Source organism: Astatotilapia calliptera, chromosome 5 (assembly GCF_964374335.1).
Source record: "Astatotilapia calliptera chromosome 5, fAstCal68.1, whole genome shotgun sequence".
Lineage (NCBI taxonomy): Eukaryota > Metazoa > Chordata > Actinopteri > Cichliformes > Cichlidae > Astatotilapia > Astatotilapia calliptera.
In genome coordinates, this window is record NC_137426.1 from 28,595,408 (window position 1) to 28,618,236 (window position 22,829).

General features: G+C 41.7%; 1 protein-coding gene across 1 annotated transcript in view; it reads right to left on the minus strand.

Moving 5' to 3' along the window:
* Positions 1-5,908: 5,908 nt before the first annotated feature.
* suclg2 (succinate-CoA ligase GDP-forming subunit beta) overlaps positions 5,909-22,829 on the minus strand; it is a 102,603-nt gene continuing 85,682 nt past the window's right edge. The window contains exons 10-11 of the mRNA XM_026168671.2: positions 15,838-15,958; positions 5,909-6,789 (exon numbers count right to left, since the gene is read on the minus strand). Coding sequence (XP_026024456.1) covers positions 6,677-6,789; positions 15,838-15,958 — 234 coding nt within the window. The 3' untranslated portion in view covers positions 5,909-6,676. The remainder of the gene's footprint in view (positions 6,790-15,837; positions 15,959-22,829) is intronic.

Below are 22,829 nucleotides of genomic sequence, written 5' to 3' on the forward strand. Positions count from 1 at the left end.
ATGGTGAAAAAAAAAATCACAAAAATCTAGTTTCTGAAATATATCAACACATTTCAAATCCTTACTTAATACTTGCCTTACCCCATATTATTATCTGTTAAGGTTTGCTTTGTAAGAAACAAATAATGCCCTCCTACATAATAAACGTCTGTGTAAAGACAGAACCAAGAGTGTGTACCTCCTGCACAGCTCTAGTAAGCACCATCTTGACCAAATGCCATTAATATGTTTACGATCAAGGCTTTTAATCCCAAACTGCTCCACGGAGGCTGGTAAGCAGTCAAGAAAAGAAGAAGATGGCTGTGCTCTACAGTTTGAGCTCCCACTAATGAATGCGCAGTCCAGCGTGAATGCAGCGAGCCTGTGTACTCAGCAAAACAGCAGCAGGTAAACAAAGGTGAGGCAAAGTTTACAATTAGTCAGCGGATTCATATCATGCTAATCGCTACCATATGATTTAAATACTCCAGGCTGACGTGCACTAAACCGTCACGAGTTTACTTTTTTACAGAAAGCAATTCACTCGCAACCCTGAACACAAACAAACCTTCAAGCACATTTCCCTACACAAATGCCTCATCAAATCTTCCCACAGTGAATAAACACACACACACATACAAACACAGGTGCAAATATGCACCAATTTGATGTTCCTGTGGATTCTGACACACATCCACAGAGCAAACATAAGAATAAACACAATCAGACCTATTCAGGCTTCCGCTGCATCCTCCACAAGGCACATCTAGCACACTTACTAAACCTCATTACCTTATTTACCGTTTCTCTTCATAGCTGGATTTGTGAGAGCGGCCTTCATTTTGCTGGTACTGCTCTGCTTTATATCGTTGCCAAAATCACAGGTGACGGGCCACTTTCCTTTGGTGCCCCCCGTTCAGCGCGCGTTGTGGGCAGAATCATTTGATGGTGATAACGCTCGACACACACACGAACACACACATTTCATATATTCAGCCTGAGCATGAGACGGCAAAGCTAACGTTACACCTATTAACTGCCAAAGTCACCTTCGCCCCGAGGGGTGTGTGCAAACACACTGCAACCAGTACGATGAACGGAGACAGATCACGTCACTGGGTGTGTACTTAATGTTCATCAGCATACACACCTTCAGCCATATGAAGAAAGATAAGGAAAATGCAAGAAGTGCAGTAAAGAACGGCCTCAAAGCATGGCATTGTGGGAAAACTGAGCGCCTGAGAGTGTCAGGTGAACACCTGCTGAGCGCTCCACCAGGATAACTTGGGAGCAATCTGAAACTGTTGCCTCCGTTTTAATTAAGCGGTGGAAGCTTTTTCAGAGGTCAACTAAATGAGCTTTTAACTACACCCACTGCAGGAGTAGATTTCTTTTCCACACTGACACACTTGATGCTGGCTTGTTGATGACGTAGGACGCTTACCAAAAAATGAGGATGCGTTGAGGGGAAGGTTTATAAGTCAGAATAGAGATGAGAAAAAGAAAGCAGGTTTATGCAGCGTTTATGTAGTTTATGTACCCTGCCTCCCTTTGTCTGTTCCTGCTGTTTGTATTGCACTCTGTAATTACAGAAGCTTTGAGGACCTTGTTAAGCCATCAGTCAGCACGTAGGTATGATGGTGATGTGGCTTTCCTTCTAGCTTTTCCTGTATTGACATCTCACCTCAAAGTGCTACAAAATAATGTATTTGGACATCTGTTAACCCACCGTTGTTCTCCATGCTGTCCTTCATGGCACTCATGGATTCTGCTCAGCACTATTGATTTGATCTGATCACTGTATGCTGCACTGCGAGCGACACAGAAAACACTTTGAAGTCTCATTTGAGATGCCAGAGTTTCCAGACTGAGTGCATCTTTGCAACTCTGATCAGGACTGCAGTTTAAAGCATGTGCAAAAATGGTTTGGAAGGGATTTCATATGTTTTTGAAATGTAGAGGGAAGGATGGAAGAGTGAAGGTGCTGAGGTAGAACCACCTGGAACCGTTTTTTGCACTAACTTCAGCTAATAACTAATTCAATTTTGTAGGCAGTAAAATACAAAATACTGTCAAGCGAGTTCAGTTTTCATGTGCAGCAGCCTGACTGTGCTTGCAGCTGATGCCTTGGACACAGTTATTCACCACACGGTCCCGCCTGCACACATGCTTCTTTTAATATTCTCATCTTTCAGGCCATTGGTGATGGTGTAATTGTGTGTGGGTTATTTTCTTGACTCATTTTGGGCCTTTTAGTAGCAACTGAACATTGCTTAAATGCCACAGCCTACCTGAGCATAATTACTGACCATGTCAATCCTTCTAGCAGGATAACACATTGAGTCACAAAACTCAAATCATTTCAAACTGATGTCTTGAACAGTGCAATGACTTCACTGAACTCAAATGGCCTCCACAGTTACCAGAGCTCAGTCTATCAGAGCACCCGTGTGATTCCAGGGAGTGTATTTCTAATTACGTAATTTCCCCCCACTGCTCCCCTACATCAGAACTTAGGGTTCAACCACAAGCAGAATTTCATGTCATATGCCCATCCTGACCTGACGTAAAGAGGATGACATACCTCTGGATGGAGAACAAAGCAAAACAAAAAACAATAGATGAAGATGGGAGGAGTAAGAATGAAGGAAAAATTAGAGAGGACAAAGCCTGAATAGATAAACAAAGAAGAAGGGAGAGAAGTAATGATCACCTACAGACAATTTAAAATCTCATATTAACCTAACCTCAAGTACGTCTTTGGACTGGAGGGAAGCTGGAGCGCCCTGAGAGAACCCACACAGAAAGGCCCCGGCCTAGACTTTGAACCCAGGACTTTCTTGCTGTGTGGGAACAGTGCTAACCACGGCCCCACTGCACTACCTGGAAGTAATAAGGTTGATTAGAAATGTAAAAAAAGAAAAGGGAACCAAAGGAGAAAGTCAACAAAGACAGAGGGCAGTAGGTTTTAAGCAAAACTATTATAAATCAGGTTAGAGGGTCAGATGACAAAAAACTGAGGGAGCAAATTGGTGTTTGATGGATGGAAAGGAAGTTTAAAATGCTTTGGTCCAAATCAACAGGAAACATCCCCCCAAAAAATTATCTTGCGTGTTTAAACTTTGGAAACTGAAAGAGATGCAGAAATTGTATTGATTGTGGAAGCAGCTGGGAGACAGGCTGAAAACAAGAGATTGTCATGGAAAGAGGAGTGTTGCTTATTGCAACTTTTTAAATCTGCCTCCTCTTCGCTCAATTTCTCGAGACAGCCAAGGTAATTTAAATCGATTCTAAGTCCTTCCATTACAGACACACTGACAACAGTTTGGAGAGAGGGGAAATGGATTTTTCTGCTCATCTGTGAGCCAAGGCCAAATCTGAGGACTTCTACAGCGGCGCTGTAACAAAGCACGCTGCTGCCAGCCAAGGCTCCTCCTTCACTTGACGTTTTTACCTCGCTGTATTGCTTTTGCTCCATAAAATCTGTCGACAGCTATTTTTTTATGATTTCAGGGTTTTGGTAAGACAATAATGGCCGTGGAGAGGGCGAGGCCCGACCTTCCATCTCACTTGGCATTTCCATGACCGAGAAAAGGAAAACAATGTTTGTGTGTTTGTATGATCCCACAGAGCAGAGCTACCTTGGCGGTTTTTAGAGCTCATGCATAAACATGTGTTCACAGCGCTTACAGGAACTGATATAACAATCAATTGACACACACACACAGGCTCATTGTCCTCATCTATCCACCGCTTGGTCGACAGATTCACAGGCAGAAAATTGTAAATATTGAGCAACCCCTTGTCCCTGAAAAATGAAGTACAATAGCCGGAGGCAATTCATCTCACTATTGCTTTTTTATGAACTAATATGTTCATAGTTGCCGCTTCCAAATTACTCAATAAATATCCAATACTTCCTCAGAGACGGCCTTGACCCGGTTGTCTGAAAGAACGCTTTTCACGAGTGGACGCTTTTCCCCCAACACGCTTAAACACTGAAAGCAGCTTCGGTAAAGTGGCAATTACCATCCTGACATCAATTCAGAAAGCACATAACAAACCTGCCCTGTTTTGAGAAAGCAAACTGGACAATTACAGAGGCAAATAAAGCCAGCCACCGAGAGCGGGAAAATAAAACTCCCGCGGCATAATAATTCAGCTTAATTAAAGGAGCAGCCCATCCAAAGGGTCATTTACAACAACACCCCCGTGTCTCCCACCTCCGGAGGTATTAGCAGAGTTAAAAGCAGCGGGCTACACGATAGAAGTCGTCAGACTGACCTCCAAAGCTTCTTTCCCCCCTCATCTATATTTATATGAAGGAGCGGCACTAATTTTGCCCAGTAAATCAGTGTGCACATTCCGTTGTGACCTCCAGCTTGACACTGAATTAAACAATATCAGGGCTCAAGAAGCCCGCTTTAACAAGCCTTAAATTCCTCCGTCCAATCCATCAGCGGGGATATTTCTGACACACGGAGGGAAGAGCATGAAATAAGGCAATTATTGAACCCTTCAGCCCATTTTTACGGCTTGGCTGGCTGGCACGATGCAGCACAGAGCCTCAGAGCTCCGAGTTTGTGCTGTGAGATGACTCTCAGCGATAGGGATGCTAAGAATTAATACAGTGAAAAGAAATTTCAGTAGTTAGGCAACATCTTTTTTTTGTTTCTAAATATAGCCTGTCAATAAACATGTCACAAAGACGTGTAGCTATGGCAGCAGTTTCCAAGAGGCCCTTCTGGAGTCCTCCTGACTTTGCCCAAGAAAAAAAAAAGCGCTGTAGAGAAAAGCTTCAGTTTGAGTCACACTTGGTGTTCTTCTCCGGTGCAGGCAGGACGAGAAAAGTGCTCTCTGCGTGCGTCTTTCCTGGAGGTGGCAGTCGATCCTGTGAGCCCTCTCAGATTGCCTGACAGATAATCCATCACACAGTCAGTGTGTCTGACAGGAAGAGGTCTCAGTCAACTTTCTGTAGCGCTCACACGGGCCCTATGAAGGACAATCACTCTTTTCAAGTCTCTCCTGGGACGACGTACACTTGAATTTCATTAGAAGACTGCAGGTGGATGATTTGAGGAGTTTAAGTGTACGCGTACACTGATGTGCAGACGAAAAGCAAGAAAGAAGGCAGGGTTGTTCAAAAAGAAAATGGCAAAGAAACAAAAAAAGATTTAAATGATATCATGTAGACTATATTTTTGGATACACATGAGGGCGTTTCTAGTGACTTTAGTTTTACAGTTACCATGGAATCTGTAACAAACAGTTTCTGAGCTCTGTCAAAATCCTGATTTATTGAACTACTGAAGAATGGAAAAATAATAAACGTAACATTTATACGTTCTAAACGTAAAATTCTAAACATTTAAGAAAGAAGACCTGAAAATATATGGTAGAAATCTTAAGAAACTAAATATCTTTAGACAACTGACACTTCAACACAAAGATGAGCTTTGGCCTCTGGATCGCTTAACCCCTTAATCCCTTCTGTGTCATATTTGATACATGAGTTTTTGAGATGTCTACATCTGTGTCATCCTCCTGAAAAGAAAAAGGGAGATCTATTACAAGAATGAAAAAAAAAACTGCTTATATTAAAACTTTTCACTATAAATTACATCCAAGTCTCTTTTTCCCTTGTTGGAAAAAAAAAAAAATACTTGCCCGTTGAAGAAGCAGCTTGATTTACTTGGAAAAACATTTGCAAAATATGTGCTCATGCAGTCAATAGTGTTAAGAAAACTGCAAACTGCTGAGGATCTGCTCTCCTCACTGACATCACATTTATTCTGGGAGTGTGCTTCCTTCAGAAATACCCGGGAAATTCAGCAGAATTTCTTTTTCCGCCTTACTTTCCACCTTCTGCCAGTTTTTCCTCCATCAGGATACTCCGATATGGGCCGGACAAATTCAACACACTAAAGTGTAGTTTTTAAAACATTTTTTGTTTAATGTCACAAATTGCATTTTCTCATTGTATTTCAGACATCCTGTCAACATCCATTCATGATTATAAAAAAGTACAATTCTTTGTTTTTAATTATTCATTTTCTCGACACCTGTGATGCCTCATTAGCTTTCACTGGACAGGCACAGGATTAGAGCAGATAATGGACGTCTCATAGTAGCACTTTATAAATAAGACATGATGCACAAATTCAGAGTGAGTACGCCATCTACTTCATTTGAAACGCAGACCAGGCTTGGTAACCAACGTGGACGAAGTAAGAAAGTGTTTACAGCTTCCATTCATCTCGGTTTCAGCAAGTACCACTGAATGATATCACAGCTTATGAATGGTGTGCGATAACATGGCAACAACTCAGTGGATGCCAGGGCTGGATGTGAAGATGGAAAATGTCTTTCCCACTTCATATTTTGCTGAAAAATAAAGACAAGAAAGCTAATGGAATGGACAAAGTGTTGGGTGTCCTTTCAATATGTTAGCCTGAATATGTCAGTGGTTCTTCCTAACTAATGCACATTTTAATGATTAAAGAAACTGCAGCTGATCTGATCTGCAGAGAGGAAACCAGTGTAATGGCAGAATCCTGTAAGTGCTCGTGATCTGGATCTCAGTTGGCATTTAAAGTGAGAAATGCACGCAAAGGCTCAAGGTTTTGGAGGTCTGCATGTGGAAGAAAAGGCTGATGGTGCTGTGCTGAGGCTGGAATGAGACGTCCTGCAGGATTCTCTATTTCTTGATGGCTGCCACCGCTTTCTTGGCGGCATCATCCAGGTCATCTGCTGCCAAGATGGGCAGGCCGCTCTCGGTCAGAATCCTTTTAGCCTCGTGGACGTTGGTCCCTGAAAAGGGGCAAAAAAAAGGGAAGAAAAACAGTGTTACAACAGGCGACAACCAACATTACAAAAATGGCTAAACAAGGGTGAACCTGATCTGCCATCTGCACGGATGTTAAAAACCACACTGTGTGAAAGACGAAGAGTTCCTCTGGAGGAATCAATCCACACAGACAGATGGAGTCATGGGTCAATGGTGGCACATGCAACTGCTGATCCGAACGTCGTAGAGTGTGAACAACGGGCAAAAGGGCAATTTGTGTGCGCGCGTGTGTGTGTGTCAGCTCCCCCGGCTGTAGTGAGGTCAGGGGTAGCAGGTGCTGGGTGATACGGTGATGCCTGTGCCCCCAGTAGGCCCACAACCAACCAGAGAGAGAGAAAGAGGAAGACACTCGGAGATACTCTGTGCAACCCCGAGGCTCTACGCACTGAGCTGGCTGCCTCCCAGCACTGCACACCGCTCGGCCAAATGCAAGCCTGACAAGCCTGTCACAACACAGGGCAGGGGGCGCCTCAGCGGACGGAGGGACGCAGGAAGGGGAGTGGATGAGAGCAAGAGAGAGGGAGTGAACGAAGTGGTGGTGCTGGTGGGGCAGCAGAGCAAAAGGTCAAATGAAGCAAAATTGGCCCCTCGCAGCTAAAAACAACAAAAGCCAGCTGTTTATGTGGCATTTACTGATTCGACACATGAAGAACAAAAACTGAATCTGTCTGATGTGCCATCAAAGACTCAGCACGCTGCTGAAACATTTAATTATCTTTTTTTCCCCCCGAACTACTTGCATTTGTTTGTTTTTCTTAATCAGATTTCAGATCTCATTTATTACATTTTGAGTGGACGCACCTCTCTGTGTCCATGCTGAACACTTCAACTGACGATCACTCCTGTCTGATCTTTTCTTACTTCAAATTCAAACGAACAACATTTGAAAAAGTCTCTAAAAAAGGTTCTGGAAAAACACTTTATTGTGACTTTACACGTTACGTTTGCTGTATATGGACAAAGGGTGTGTTGAGATTCTCTGTATATTAGTGTCTCCCTGTATTCGCTCGGGTGTTAAACGAGTCGATGTGCGAGTGTTTGTGCATGCTCAGACGCTCACAGGTTGACCTTCGCTCTCGTGGCTGCCGTGTAATTAAGACTGCATGATATGTGAATTCTCCGGAGGCCGGGCCACCCTGATCAATAGACCTTTCATGAGGAATTCTATTACCACTGCCACTTAACGCCTAATATTTCATCTCTTTTGTCCAGCCGTATAATAAGTCATTCCAAACACATTTCTGCAGGCTCGCACTCCAAACAATCAATTCGGCAATGCAATTAATTAGAATAAGAGCAGGAAGAGCTCTTGCTCTGCTGCATAAACAGGGGATCGGATGTCTCAAGTCGTTTTCACATCAAACAGCGGATATTCTCCGTGCGACTGTGTGCGTCTCGATTCGGACACGCAGCGAGAAGAGCGGTGCAGTACTGTATGCTTTACATTCAACAGGCTAATCCGCAAACTTCACTGAGATTGATGGATCTATGCTTGTGTACTGACAGGTTTATCTGTCACAAGATTAAAACAAAGCTGCAGCACAACAAAGTTCAAACGGCACAAGATAAAACTGACGAAAGTGGAAGCAGCCATATGGGCCCCCAGCAAATACATAATGCAGCAGGTATTCTGAAAGACAAATATGCCTATGGAAAGTGTATACAGGAACAAAAAGTAAACATGCATTTTTTTCTCCCCAAGCTGATACATATTCATGACCAGCAGGAGTATTCAGTGTATTATTTAGATTGTGCAGCATCTGTGTGTTACTCAGGACATGTGTGGTGGAAGAATCACACGTCGTGTTGGAGTCGTGCATTTGTGGGAGTCTTTTTCTGCACAAGTATGGGTGAGAGCTGACTGCAGTTCCACTGTGAGCAGTAGGGAGCACTGATAGCTCACGCCAGCAGCATCAGCAAGGGCTGAGCTCAGCTGGATACAGAATTACTAAGGCATGTGTGGAGTATATGTGTGTGAGTGTAGGGTATAACTGGAGAATGGGGATATGTGTGTGTTCACCTGCAGCCACTAGGTGCTGCCAGAGACCTACTCACAGTCTGGAGAGGGCATCAACGCACACAGTCAGCATGCACAAATAACCAAAGCAAGATGATTGTTTTAAATCTTTAAATATAAGAAATGAACATTAGAGAAGGCAAAAATATAGATTTCTGCAGAAATTCATCACAACACGTATTCTCCAGACCTCGATCATTAGTCCAACTGACCTGTTAATTACTGAGAAATGTCACAGAACACTAACTTGCTAGTCTGAACTTTTTTCTTTATTAACAATCAACTCCTGAAAATTCAATCAAACTTTAATTCACTTTTCAAAAGTGCTCAATCCAATCAAAAACCGACAAAACCCCCCGAATTTAATTAGGTTCAATTCAACTTTATTTATATAGCACCAAATCATAACCACAGTGGCCTCCAGGCGCTTTATAATGTAATTTAAAGACCTTAGAGTAATACAGAGAAAACCCCAACAGCTAGACAACCCCTTAGAGGAAGAAGGTTGTGACAGTGGGAAGGAAAAACTCCCTTTTAACAGGAAGAAACTTCCAGCAGAACCAGGCTCAGGGAGGGGCAGCCATCTGCCATGACTAGGTTGGGCTAAGGGGAGAAAGACCACACCAATGAGTTCGGAGGAGAGCCTGGGATTAATAATAACTAATGACTAAATACAGAGTAGCTTATGAACACTACTTATGAAAGGAGACGAGTGATCATGGGAATCTCCCAGCAGCCTAGGCCTATTGCAGAGTAACTTAAGGAGGATTCAGGGTCACCTGATCCAGTCCTCCCTATATGTTTGATCAAAAGGGAAAGTTTTAAGCCTAAACTTAACACTAGAGGCTGTCTGTCTCCATAACCCAAACTGGGAGCTGATTCCACAGAAGAGAGGCTTGAAAACTGAAGACTCTGCCTCCCATTCTGCTTGTAAATATCCTAGAAACTGCAAATAAACCCGCAGTCTGAGACTAAAGTGCTCTAATGGGGCAAAGTGGTACTGTGAGGTCTTTAATATAAGATGGGACCTGATTATTCTAGACCTTGTACATGAAGAGAAGGATTTTAAATTAGATTCAGCATTTAACAAAGAAAACAACATAAGAGCATTCAGCAGGTGGCAAGCATCACAACACAATATTTTCACATTTATGTGGCAATTAACTAGCGTACCTGTGACTACTGTGAAAAATGACGCCTTAACGTGTGACTTACAGGCCACTAGGCTTCAGTGGGATAATAAGGGTTGGGGCTGTGCCAAAGACTTGTGCTGGAGGAGCTTTCTTGATGCTGCAAATCCTACATTTGTGAGCAGCTTTGTCCTAACAAGCTGTGCTTAGCGTTGCTGTCATCTGAGAGAAGGACACGTTGCCGTAGAGTCACACATACAAAGGAAGTCTGAAGTTGTAAAGGTTCCTTATGTGTCAAGGACACGATAAAGACTGTTTCCTTAGCAGGAGAAGATAAGGGAAACAAAAAGATGTAGAGCTTGATAAATGAACTCTTTCGCCTGCTGTTGGTAAAATCTTTGCCACAACAAAAAATGGAAACCCCTTCACCTTCTCTCACAGTCAAGCCAACCGGTTAATTAATCATGTGGTGACTGAGTGATTGTCAGTGTAAGGCTGTGCGTGTCTGGATATTTCTTTTCCCTTTTAAATATTACAATTGTCATTAATACGTGGCAATTAGACGGGCAGCTTCTGCAAGACTGTCCACTGACAGTTTTTTTCAGGTTTCCTGAGTTGGTGGCTTGTCTGCACTGCTGGTGAGTTATGGTTTGCTTCACACTAGAAAGTGATTAGTTCCCCACGTAATAATCTCCTGGCTGTCAATGAGAGCTTTTGATGTGTCACACTAACATAATTCCCACCATCTGTCAGCTGTCTGAAGATACTGGGGTACGCTGTGAAAGAAGTTCTTAGAGGACTTATTTATTTAAATTAGACACAAGCTCAGTACAAATAAAGCAAATAATTATGTATGTAAACTGTATGTATGTCATTGCAGTTGTCAGGAAATCTCATGGCAAACCAAAAGTTAACATTTTAGTCTGTTTTTGTTTCGTGCCACTGTCCTAACATACATTATAATCTGTATCATTAACTTTTTGTGTTGGGAACCTGCATAAATGTCACAATGCTACAGTCCAGTAACTCACTTAGTAAAAGCAGTTTAAAACAAAGAAGGGCGCTCTGCCTCAAGACCAGCCAGATGAACCACAGGCAGCTGATGTATACACCCTCCCCCCAAAAGAAAACTATTTAACTGACTGCATGTTGTCATACTCACTCAACTCTTAACCCAGCCCCAACCAGACAGTCTACATCAGGGGTCGGCAACCCTGGGCACGCGTGCCACGGTTGGGACGCGAAGGGTTAACTGATAGCACGACCATAGCTGGACTGGCCATTGGGCATACCGGGCATTTGCTCGGGACCCGATGATTTTTTATTTTTTGTAACGGTATAAACAATGAAAGGTGTTGGATTGGCCAGATGTGGCCGGTGTGTAAAAATAACTCAGTTGTTTGGTGGTGGCTATGGCGTAGCTTCCACAGATTCAGTAACATTAGCAAGTGGTGGAGGCCAACAGGTGGATGAGAGAAAGGGGAGGCAGGAGGAGGAGGGACCCGAGGCGGCCGCCGGTCCGAGTGTCAGGTGAACTGAACTTCAGGTATGAAGTTATGACCTGCAGTCTGTCTGGGTCAGATATAAACCAAGTTTAGGTGGAGTTTATTTTCGTTGTGCTGACTTTTTACAGTCAGTTACAATAACTCATACTGCGTGAGCTAGCATGACGGAGTTTATATACAGCTGGGTGGGTGCTATGATGTTACTGAACTAAAGTGAACTTTATTTTATTCATAAGGTTAGTTAGTAGAGTTGCCAACGGCTCCTTAAAAAATGGAATGGTCCCTCATTCAGAGAAAATATTACATGTTTCGTATTGAGCTGAGAGGGGACGCAGTTTGTCCCGTACTTCAGCTAGAATGAAAAAAAAAGACACAAAGCTGGAGTTATTCTGTGTCTTTGCTGCACAGCTGCCTCTTCTTCTCTCATTCTCTCCCCCTCCCTCTCCTGTTTCTACTTCAATCATGAAACTGATCAATGATCAGCTGATCGGCTTTCCTCTCTTGTTTGTTTATCTTCCACTTTGCGCCAGAAAGAAGAAACCAGCGGATTTCGCGCTAAACAACAGCAGCATGTTTAAGCTTGATCAGCTGTTGTTAGAATTTATTTAATATTACTTTCTAGTATCAGCTGATGTTTGCTGGAGCCACAGCTGTAAAAGCTGCTGGTCATGATATCGGTTTGTATATCTGGTGAGAGGGAAACATGAAGATGAAACCAGGAGATGTCCTTACTGAATCATCAGAGCTGAACAGGTGATGGAGAAACAGGTTTACCTTTTAGGTGACATGAATGAGTTGAAGTTATGAACTGTTTCTGAGAGACAAATAACACCAGGATCCTTTTCTAAGTAGCTGACAGCTGGTAACTGTGCAGGGGCGGATCTACCAAAGTTTTGCCAGGGGCCCAGGTAGGGCATTAAGAGGGAAAGGGGGGCACAAGGAAATACTTTCTTATTCTCATTTAAGATGTCTGGCTGTTATTAAATAATTATCTGAAGCTTACAACCACAGTTTTTATCTGATGTAAAATTTACAGAAATCATGCATATACCAACAAGACTGTACATCACTGTCACAACAGCGTTTGTTTTCATTCAAAGGCTTTATGGCTTTAATACCTGGTGGGCCGGTCTGTAGTCAAAATGCCCGGGCTGATTTTTTGTCCCAGTCCAGCCGTGGACACGACACGCAGTGAATTAATCTGAGAAGATGCATCAAAAAATAAATGGCCGCACCAGTGGTGCTCTCAGGTGTTTGGACCAATGTTTTCTTTTCTGATCAAACCAGAAATCTTTAATGAGCAGCTGGATTTGTCTCACATTAACTGGCTGAGTTGATGCCAGTTAATGCGACATCGACGTAGCTGGAATCCACAGCTGTGCGTGTTCATGGAGCTTGCATTTTCACCTGCTGGACATCACTACCTGAGAAGTTTAACTGTCTTCAGAACATTGCAGAGGCCTTATTGACAGTATTTGGCTGTACATATCTGTGTGCGCAGATTTCCTCTCACATTAGTCCTCAGGTAGCCGTCTGAATGCTGGACACTCGAAGACCTGTGTCTCTGAGTGGGAGACCAGAGATCACATTAACATGTGTGTCTCTGTATTAACAGACATGCCACATTGGCTTAGTTTATTTTTCTTATCATTGTTGTGAGGAGACCATAAATAGCATTTGTATTTTCTGTTGTACAGTTCATGTGCTGTTATGGATAATAAGTGTCTTTTTCTTTTTTTTTGTTTCAAAATATCTGATAACTATTCACTGATAGCTGCCAAAATCTGTAAACAAATATAATTCTATAAAGTGGGTCTATATATTGTGTAACTGTTCATATAGAGCGTTATTAAATTTATTGCTAATGCAATCATATGGCACACTGACTTCTGAGGAAATTTTAAATGGCACTCGCCATTAGAAAGGTTGCCGACCCCTGGTCTACATGATTAAAACAAACATAACACATTACATTTTTTATTCAGTTTTTTGTATTATCTGTTATTTAAGAGCAGCTTACTGCACCACCAGATTTCATGTTTTCATCAGTGCTAACTCTAACAGAGAGTATCTTAGTATCTTAACACTGTTCCCTATTTGCATACTTGTATAATGTGCATGACATTCATTCTCATGATTTAATCAATTCTTGTCAGATTCTTTGTGAGAGGCAAATAGCGAGATTTACACTATGTGAGGGTAAGTTAATAGCTATTTTTAAAAAGCACTACAAAAATGAAAAAATGTGTAATATATGTGAAATCAAAGACAGAACCCCCCCCCCCCCAAATCAACCAGTGTGTGAATGTATATTACTCTATATTTATGTATGTGGATATGCATATAGCTGCAGCAATTAGTTAAGCTATAATGATGCTGTCAGGACTGATGTTGAAATCTCATCCATTGAAACAGGGCCTTCAAATCTTGCTCAAGCAGAACATTCTCCACTCTTTGACAGAGAGTTGGGGGACACCTCAGAACAGAGTTAAATGAATGTAGTCACCTTTTTCTTGGATGCCAAAGGTTTTTTAAGAGGCAGACAAACCTGCAGAGAAACACAGGATGACCATGCGCACACTGTAGCCAAAGAGGGCAGTACAGCACCTCCTTAGGTATCGCTTCCTTTCTATACCTTCAATAACGACAGTGTGTCTGCGTGTTCTCTGCTCAGTTTTCACCAGATGAGTCTAAGTGCTAGCGATGATAATTACAGACTGTTTTAGATCAACTCAATCAGCCCACATCAAACACTTCATGCATAGTCTATCAACTAACACAACTCTATCAAGAACTAGACCACATGGCCTCTCTTCCCCACATATGGGAGCACATAATTCTCTGCCAGTGCAATCAACCCTGGCTCTTTAGGGCCTTTCCAATTAAAAGTGTGCCTGTTAATCCATTCTGATCCTGTTGAAGAACGTTGGGCCGTTTTCAATGCCCGGCAGACAGCCTAGCAAGCTGAGCTGATTGATTCAGAGCCAATCCTCTCCACAAGACTGCAGCCCAGGATGTAATGACCCACAACTAAGGCTTGGATTAGGCCTCGGTCAGGGTGACGTGTTTGGACCATCCGGCATCCACCAGAAGTGACTTTCTGGACTGTCTGAGAGTCATATTGAATTATGGCTACTATCAGAAATGTGTGGTGGATAATTAAGGATCCGTGCAGATTGCCAGTCTAGTTTGTTCTGTAGTTGTGTATTCTAAAGAGACAAATGTGCATCTTGAACTTGGGGTGTTTGAACTCCAGTCAACAATATTATTTTTGGTTCAGACGCAAAGTTTTTACAGCCATGGGGTAGATGTACATACCTGCATGACATTTTTATTCGACTTTAGGGGAAAGTAGTGGAAATGACAGTTAAGAGTAAAATTCTCACACTACATCGTGCTCTGAACAACCATGCCCTCACTACTGCACAGCACCTCGACACACAGTTGGCTTCTAGAAACAGCTTACACGCCCTGACCTACAAATAGCAGATGTGTGCAGACATACAGCATGAAATGCTAAGCGCTAACACACACACTCTCCCCTGCTCTGTGCTCTGGACACACCACTCGGCAGGATCTTGACAATTAAGCTAACCACCAACTGGCCCTATGCCTCTGAGTCACCACTGCCATTCCCCACACACACACACTCGGGCAAACACACACAGCTGAGCAGGTTTTATTAGCATATAGAGGTGAAAGGTGAGCCAATCAGTGCCGTCTCTACAGTTATTCTGGCTGCTGCTAATGACAGGTGCAGCAGAATGTGACATCTATGAGAAATGCACTGCTGTTCTTTCTGGGACACTGGGCCACAATGAAGATGGATATGCTCCTGAGAGTACAGCAGCAATAATACAATGGCTCCAAAGTTTAAAACTAGGTGGGGAATGAGTTTCTTTGTACCTTTGAAATTGAAAATATTCATAAAACGATACTGCAAGCTATATTCTCAGTCCATATAAACTCGAACCAGCTGTACCCTGAGCAAAGGAGACTTTAGGTACAGTTCAAGAAAAATAAAACTTACTGACACATATATGTAAAAGCAAGACAAAAGGAACTTGTGTTTACATGATGATGATGTTACTCATGCGCCAGGTCAAGGTGAACAACTGTGACGAGCGACACAGCTGTGAACCTAGTTGCATGTTATAGCGTATTAACCCTGAATCATTAAATGCTCATTAATGTGAAATTCTTTCGCTGGAGGCTAGATGTGCCTAAGAGAAATGATGCAGTCTGTTTGGTTTAACTGGAAGTGCCAACTGCCAATGACTTACTAACAGCGTCAGAGAGGCAAAACAAAAACTTTTGTGCATGTTTTCCAGTGTTGGTGAGTGTCAAGTGCTGTTTTACCTTCCAGCCTGACCACCAGCGGCACTTTGAGCTCCAGCTCTCGGCAAGCTTTGGTGATGCCGTTGGCAATGATGGCACAATTAACAATGCCCCCAAAAATGTTGACCAGGATGGCTTCAACCTGTGAAAGAAGACAATAGACAAAAAAAGAATTAACCCAACAATAAACAGCAAGTGAAATGAAATAAGATAAAGGCAAGTTTCAGCTGTACCATCTTTGTGCAATAGCAAGAAACATCATTTAAACAAACAGCAGAGCATGTCTTGTTGGGAATCCTAGCGGCTTCATTCAGACATGTACTAAATAAGACATTCAATTATATCATTGAATGATAATGTCTTACTTATAAAGACAAAATAGAAATAATCTGGTCCTTAGCTGGTCTTAAAATGAGGTAACTGCAACCTCAGATAACAAAACATGACAAATTACTGCGTGTCAGTATTTCTTTATCAAAAACTGAGCTAAAATGCAAAAGCAGTACATGAAAAACCAAGAATTCCCTTATTGCTTCTATAGGAATAAAGAGAGTAAGTAGCTGCCAGGTCCTGCTAATTAAATGCACTTGATTAACTGATAATTAGTGAGTGTGAGTGCCTCTGAACAAGCAGAAGCTTTGGCAGTTTGCTGGTCCAGAGCAGCAAAGGTGTGTACAATGCTGAGGACAAAGAGATGTCAGCTGTGATCTTACAGACCACTGTTGCTGTTAGGGCTGGGCCATATTATACCGTTCACGGTAATACCCGTATAATGTTAGGCAACGATAGGAAAATGAAATATAGAATATAGATAGAATATGAGTAAAACGCGCATGCGCAGTGCCTTTGTTTTCATACGCACATGGCCAATTGTTGAGTGAAACAGATGAACCAGAATTGGTTTGTAAAAATGGTGCAACTTCAGTGATGTGGAACTGGTTTGGTGTTTGTCCGTCAGATACACGACAAAGCACGGTTTTTTGCAGAACATGCAAGCGGCCGTCGTTATTGTATTTGTCGGACTAAGATGCTCTTAAATCTGGGAGTAATCTGGGTCCTAAACTCCATCTTTTTCAGGTCAAACACTGCAGCATCACTGAGAGTTAAAAAATCTCTAAATTCTTTCATCTTTAATAAAACGATCAGCGTTGCTGCTTTACCAGGTGTATCTATGAAGTTTAACTTCCAGGCATCCATGAAAACAAAATGTATTATATTTAATGGAGTTAGAAGTTAGCAGGAGGCTAGCAGAAGTTAGCTCGCTAGTTTCGCTAGTTACCCAAGCATGATATAGCATGTTCTGACTGAGAGATTTCTGAAAAAATTCAAAGGTACAGCTCTGCTATCACTTCCAACATGAATGAAGACAGGAAACTAAACAGCAGTGACGTTTGTAGGGTTACTGAAGTTGGGCTAGCTGGTATATAATGATGTGCTACGTGATCGCTAGCGACACAGCTACGTTAGCATAACATAAACAGTGAAGTTGGAGGAGGAACACTACCACTTTTCCACTTATAAAAATTAATGTTAAGGTTCCTGATAGTTAGAGACAAATGCAATCGCATGGCAGGATGCTGTAAACGGACCAAACTTCAGTCAGGAGAACAACTAAGATAATCCATCCACAATACGAGGTTAGTTATTAATATACTGCAACAACATGGGAATAGAGCAGCTGCCAGAGAAATCAACATTTATGAATCAAAGGTACAGAAGTGGAGGAAGCAAGAAGAATGAATTTAATAAAGTTTGATTTATCTGACTGCTTTGTTTCGCTTAATGTGCCTTATAATCCTGTGCACCTTATGGTCTGAAAAATACGTACTGCACACTGCAGTTTAATGTTGCAAAGCACCTCTTTTTAACTTCAGTGGATATTATACATGGTTATGCTCAGGATATGTCAGCCCATTTCTACTGGAAATGCCTTTTGGTTAAACTTTCAGCAAGGAATTTGCATTTGCACTGTTACATTTTTACAAAGCTTTAATGTACATAAAAACCAGCTTCTTGTTTAAGTGAAAATAAATGGAAGGTTGTCTTTTTGCGCTAGTAATGTTGTGGAGTTGTATTTTGTCTCGCATCAATTATATCGTCAGTTATATCATTATCGCAAATTTTCAAATATATATCGTGATAAATATTTTTGGCCATATCGCCCTGCTCTAGTTGCTGTCCATCAATGGGTTATCAAGGGTTATACAGCCATTTGCGAAAAATTTTTAGTCCATCATTCCACACTGAGAAAGATTATTCACAAGTGGAAAACGATCAAGACAGCAGCCAATCTTTCCAGGAGTGGATGTCCCAGCAAATTCACTGCAAGATCAGGCTGTGCAGCGATCAGAGAAAGTGCAACAAAACCTAAGACCGACATCTCAGACTCTACGAGCTGTTAAATGTTAAAGTTCACGACAGTACAATTAGAAAAAGCCTCTTCTCACAAAGCACAAATTTTGGAACAATGAACCTCATTGAAACAATGTGTATGCACAAGTTTATGCACGAACTATGCATACAGACATTTCAATGACAAAGGTCTGGCTGTCTTTGAAACTAAACAAGTTTTTTTCAAAGCTGAATAAAAATACTGTTAGTGCTGAAATTACTACTTTTACTAATACTAAGCCTGTTGGTTTAACATGACTGTGTTTCACTAACAGAAGCACGGTGTAAAGAACACATAAGCTGGTGTGCACATTTCATGAATCTGAAAATAATTTTGCATATGGACTTTTTTGTGCAAGGTAAGAATGTCCATGCAAACACTATTGAAAGAGACTCTAATGTCCTTTGGATTGTTTGGTGAAACCCAAACATAGCGTATAAGCACAAACACCTCATACCAACTCATAACTGTAAATGAGAGTAGGAACACAGATTCTGCACAAAGACGTAAACACAAAGCTCGGACCCGCCGACGCATCAGAATCAGTGAGATGTCGCCTTTCTCACCCGACGGCACAGACACGGTCGGGGCTGAAAGCTGACAGCTCGCTGATTCAGATGTTTCGGTGGGTCCGCGCTTTGTGTTTACGCCCTTTTTGCGCTGATTCTAAAGATGTTAGTTTGATCTCTCCAAACATTATTGACCAAACCAGCAGCAAAAGAAGATCCAAACTACGCTTCACAAAAACATCGTCATGAATTCACTCTGACTTTTGCTGTTTTGCTTCCACCACACTTCATGCACAGCTCTCTCTCTCTCTCTCGCTTTCTCTGTATACTTCAAGAACAGTTTCCCATCTAAAAATCTGTTTTCTGCATTATTCGCTTGCTTGTTACGCACAAGTCTACCGTTCTTACAGCGCTGTCGGCCGACGTTTTTTTCCCTTTTACTAACGACCGAAAAGAAAGACTAATTTCTGCCGTTCAATACTGAACAAATGTAAACTTTTAAAAATTATGCAAAATGCAAAACGCTTAGCTGTGTCTCTAATAAAACCGCTGTAACTTCAGAGGTAATGTTCATATGTTGATTAATGGTTTTCTTTCGTTTTTGATGTACTGCAGAATATTTTTATAAAATCCCAGGCCAGGAAAATCACCTTCATGTTTTTGTGTTTTATCTTCAGCTACTTTGAAACAAAGGCATCTGCTGTGATGCTTACACCTTTGATAAAGTCTTGCGAGTGTCAGCTTCCTTTTTATAGATACAAAAATATGTAAATGTACTGATCTGAATTATAATATTTCTCACTGTCTGAGGCAAAATTTCCCAATTTCAAATCGAATCGAATTGAATAGAATCGTGGATCGAATCGATTCGGAACCTTGTGAATTGGAATCGAATCGATTCTAGAAATCAGTGACGATACCCAGCCCTAGTCATAACAACGGTGATGGTTTGGGTTTGATTCACAGCCACAGGGCCTGGGAACCTTGCAGCCTTCGAGTCGACCATGAACTCCTCTGTATACCAAAGTACTCGAGAGTCAAACATGAGACAGTCTGTCTGACAACCATCATTGATCCCAACCACAGCAACAAATCTACAACTGAATAACTAAAACAGGAAAGAATTAAGGAGGTGCGCTGACTCAAAGTTCAGACCTCAATCTGACTGAAAAACTGCAGTGGGACCTTAAGAGAGCTGTGCATAAGCAAACACTCTGAACTGAAGTAATGTTGCAAAGAAGAGGGGATGAAATTCCTCAACAATGATGTGACAAACTGGTAAAGTCTTGCTTTTTGATTAAAAAAAAATGTCCTACGTGGAGTTAGAGCAGGGCGATATGGCCAAAAATATTTATCACGATATATATTTGAAAATTTGCGATAACGATATAACTGACGATATAATTGATGCGAGACAAAATACAACTCCACAACATTACTAGCGCAAAAAGACAACCTTCCATTTATTTTCACTTAAACAAGAAGCTGGTTTTTATGTACATTAAAGCTTTATAAAAATGTAACAGTGCAAATGCAAATTCCTTGCTGAAAGTTTAACCAAAAGGCATTTCCAGTAGAAATGGGCTGACATATCCTGAGCATAACCATGTATAATATCCACTGAAGTTAAAAAGAGGTGCTTTGCAACATTAAACTGCAGTGTGCAGTACGTATTTTTCGGACCATAAGGTGCACAGGATTATAAGGCACATTAAGCGAAACAAAGCAGTCAGATAAATCAAACTTTATTAAACTCATTCTTCTTGCTTCCTCCACTTCTGTACCATTGATTCATTAATGTTGAATTCTCTGGCAGCTGCTCTATTCCCATGTTGTTGCAGTATATTAATGACTAACCTCGTATTGTGGATGGATTATCTCAGTTGTTCTTAGGGTTTCCAACCGTCCCTTAAAAAACGGAATCGTCCCGTATTTAGAAACAAAAGTACACGTCCCGTATTGAGCTAATAAGGGACGCACTTTGTCCCGTAATACAGTGAGAATCAAAAGTAGTCTATAACTTTTAATGGAATTAACACTTTGTTTGAAAACATAATTCCCAGCCCCTCTCCTGCTTTGTGACCAATGAGCTGACAGCACACTTATGACAATTCGAGTATGACAAGTCAGATTACCGCTCATCTCATTGGTTGAGGAAAGGTCGCTTACGGAGAAAATACCGGAAGACAACCGATGACCACAACAAGAAGCATGGCCAACAGGGAAACAAACGCCGACACTGCGGTGCAAGTCTCGGACGGCACACTGTGCGTCCATAAAATGAAGGTTATAACAGAAAATCTGTCGCTCGCTCTCTCTGTCTTTCACTCACACAGACACACCACCACATCAACTTTGCTAAATTGCTAATGAAAAACATGATCAGGCAGCTGTGATTGAGCAACAGTGTAAATCCAACTATTTTCACGATTGTTGTGGTCGTGATAATTTTGTGATGCCACATGGAAAAGGCTCGGATGAGCTTTCCAAAGTTCTACAAGTGCCTCCATCGCTTGTGTCCAGATCACACGCTGCACAGCCGTGCTGCAACGTCTTTTTCACCGACGTTTACGTGTTTGCGCGTGAGCAGCTGCAGTGACACCCTCACGAGCGATTGATGATCGGGAGCTGGTCGTGAGGTGTTAATCGCTTCTCGTTACCCCACGTATACTACACGATGCACGATGAAGGCCAAAATCGGGCTGATCACCAAATCGGTCGCACGACTCAAAAATCGGCTCAAAATGGGCCAAAAATCGCACAGTGTGAGCCCAGCATTAGAGCAGCAATGTTTGTTCGCTCAGAGAAAGAAAAAAAAAGGCTGCAAAAGTACAGGGAGGAATGGGAAAAGGAAAACACCTGGCTGGAAAAATGCACTATAAAGCGCACTGCACTGTGTGCTGGCGCACTTTTTCCATAGGCATGCTTCTAGTGGTGGGCACATGAAGTACATGAGGGGCATGAAAGCTCGGGGAACCCTTTACCAATTTTTTGTCCGCCAGGCCACGGCAGAAGCAGATATGGTATGTAAACACTGGTTTGTTTTTTTTAAACCCTCTGGTTAAGGTTAATATGGGCATGTGCAGTGAATATCAGGGCTATGTGGCCAGAAGTGTAATAATATAATTTATTTTGTGTAATAAACAACTGCAAGGATAGATGATTACAACAAATAGATCACTAATACATAAAAGTAATACATAGATGAATAATGATGATGAGTTAAGATACGTAATCATGGGAACAAGTGGGTTTACAAACAGGAGCAGCTGATTAGCTTTAGAAAAGCTGAAATAATACCTCAACTGAAGCCAACTGTACTAAATGCACTAAATGTGCACTGTTACAAGAATATTTTTCGTTCTATTGCTTTCTATTAATTTATATAATTTTAAGTTAAGTAGGACAGAGTTCTTTTAAAGAAAGATTTACTTATATTCTCAAAAGTTAAGCATGACAGGCTTCTGTTTAAGAAAGAGACCTGTTTTACTGTGTTAATGTTGTCATTGTGAGCTAAAAATAAATGGCTAAATGATCATTTGTTTCCCATATGGTCATATCACAAAGAATATGCATCTGCTTAAATCAAGTTCAAGTCAAATGGTTAAAAAATAATTTCACACACAAAAAAAGAGCTACCACACTGGGAAGGGTGAAGACAACTGGGTTGCCCGGCCCTGGCCACGAGGTGTCCCTTATTTATTTTTCAGGGAGTTGGCAACCCTAGTTGTTCTCCTGACTGAAGTTTGGTCCGTTTACAGCATCCTGCCATGCGATTGCATTTGTCTCTAACCATGAAGAACCTTCACGTTAACTTTTATAAGTGGAAAAGTGTTAGTGTTCGTCCTCCAGCTTCACTGTTTATGTTATGCTAACATAGCTGTGTCGCTAGCGATCACGTAGCACATCATTATATACCAGCTAGCCCAACTTCAGTAACCCTACAAACGTCACTGCTGTTTAGTTTCCTGTCTTCATTTATGTTGGAAGTGATAGCAGAGCTGTACGTTTGATTTTTTTCAGAAATCTCTCAGTCAGAACATGCAATATCATGCTTAGGTAACTAGCGAAACTAGCGAGCTAACTTCCGCTAGCTTCCTGCTAACTTCTAA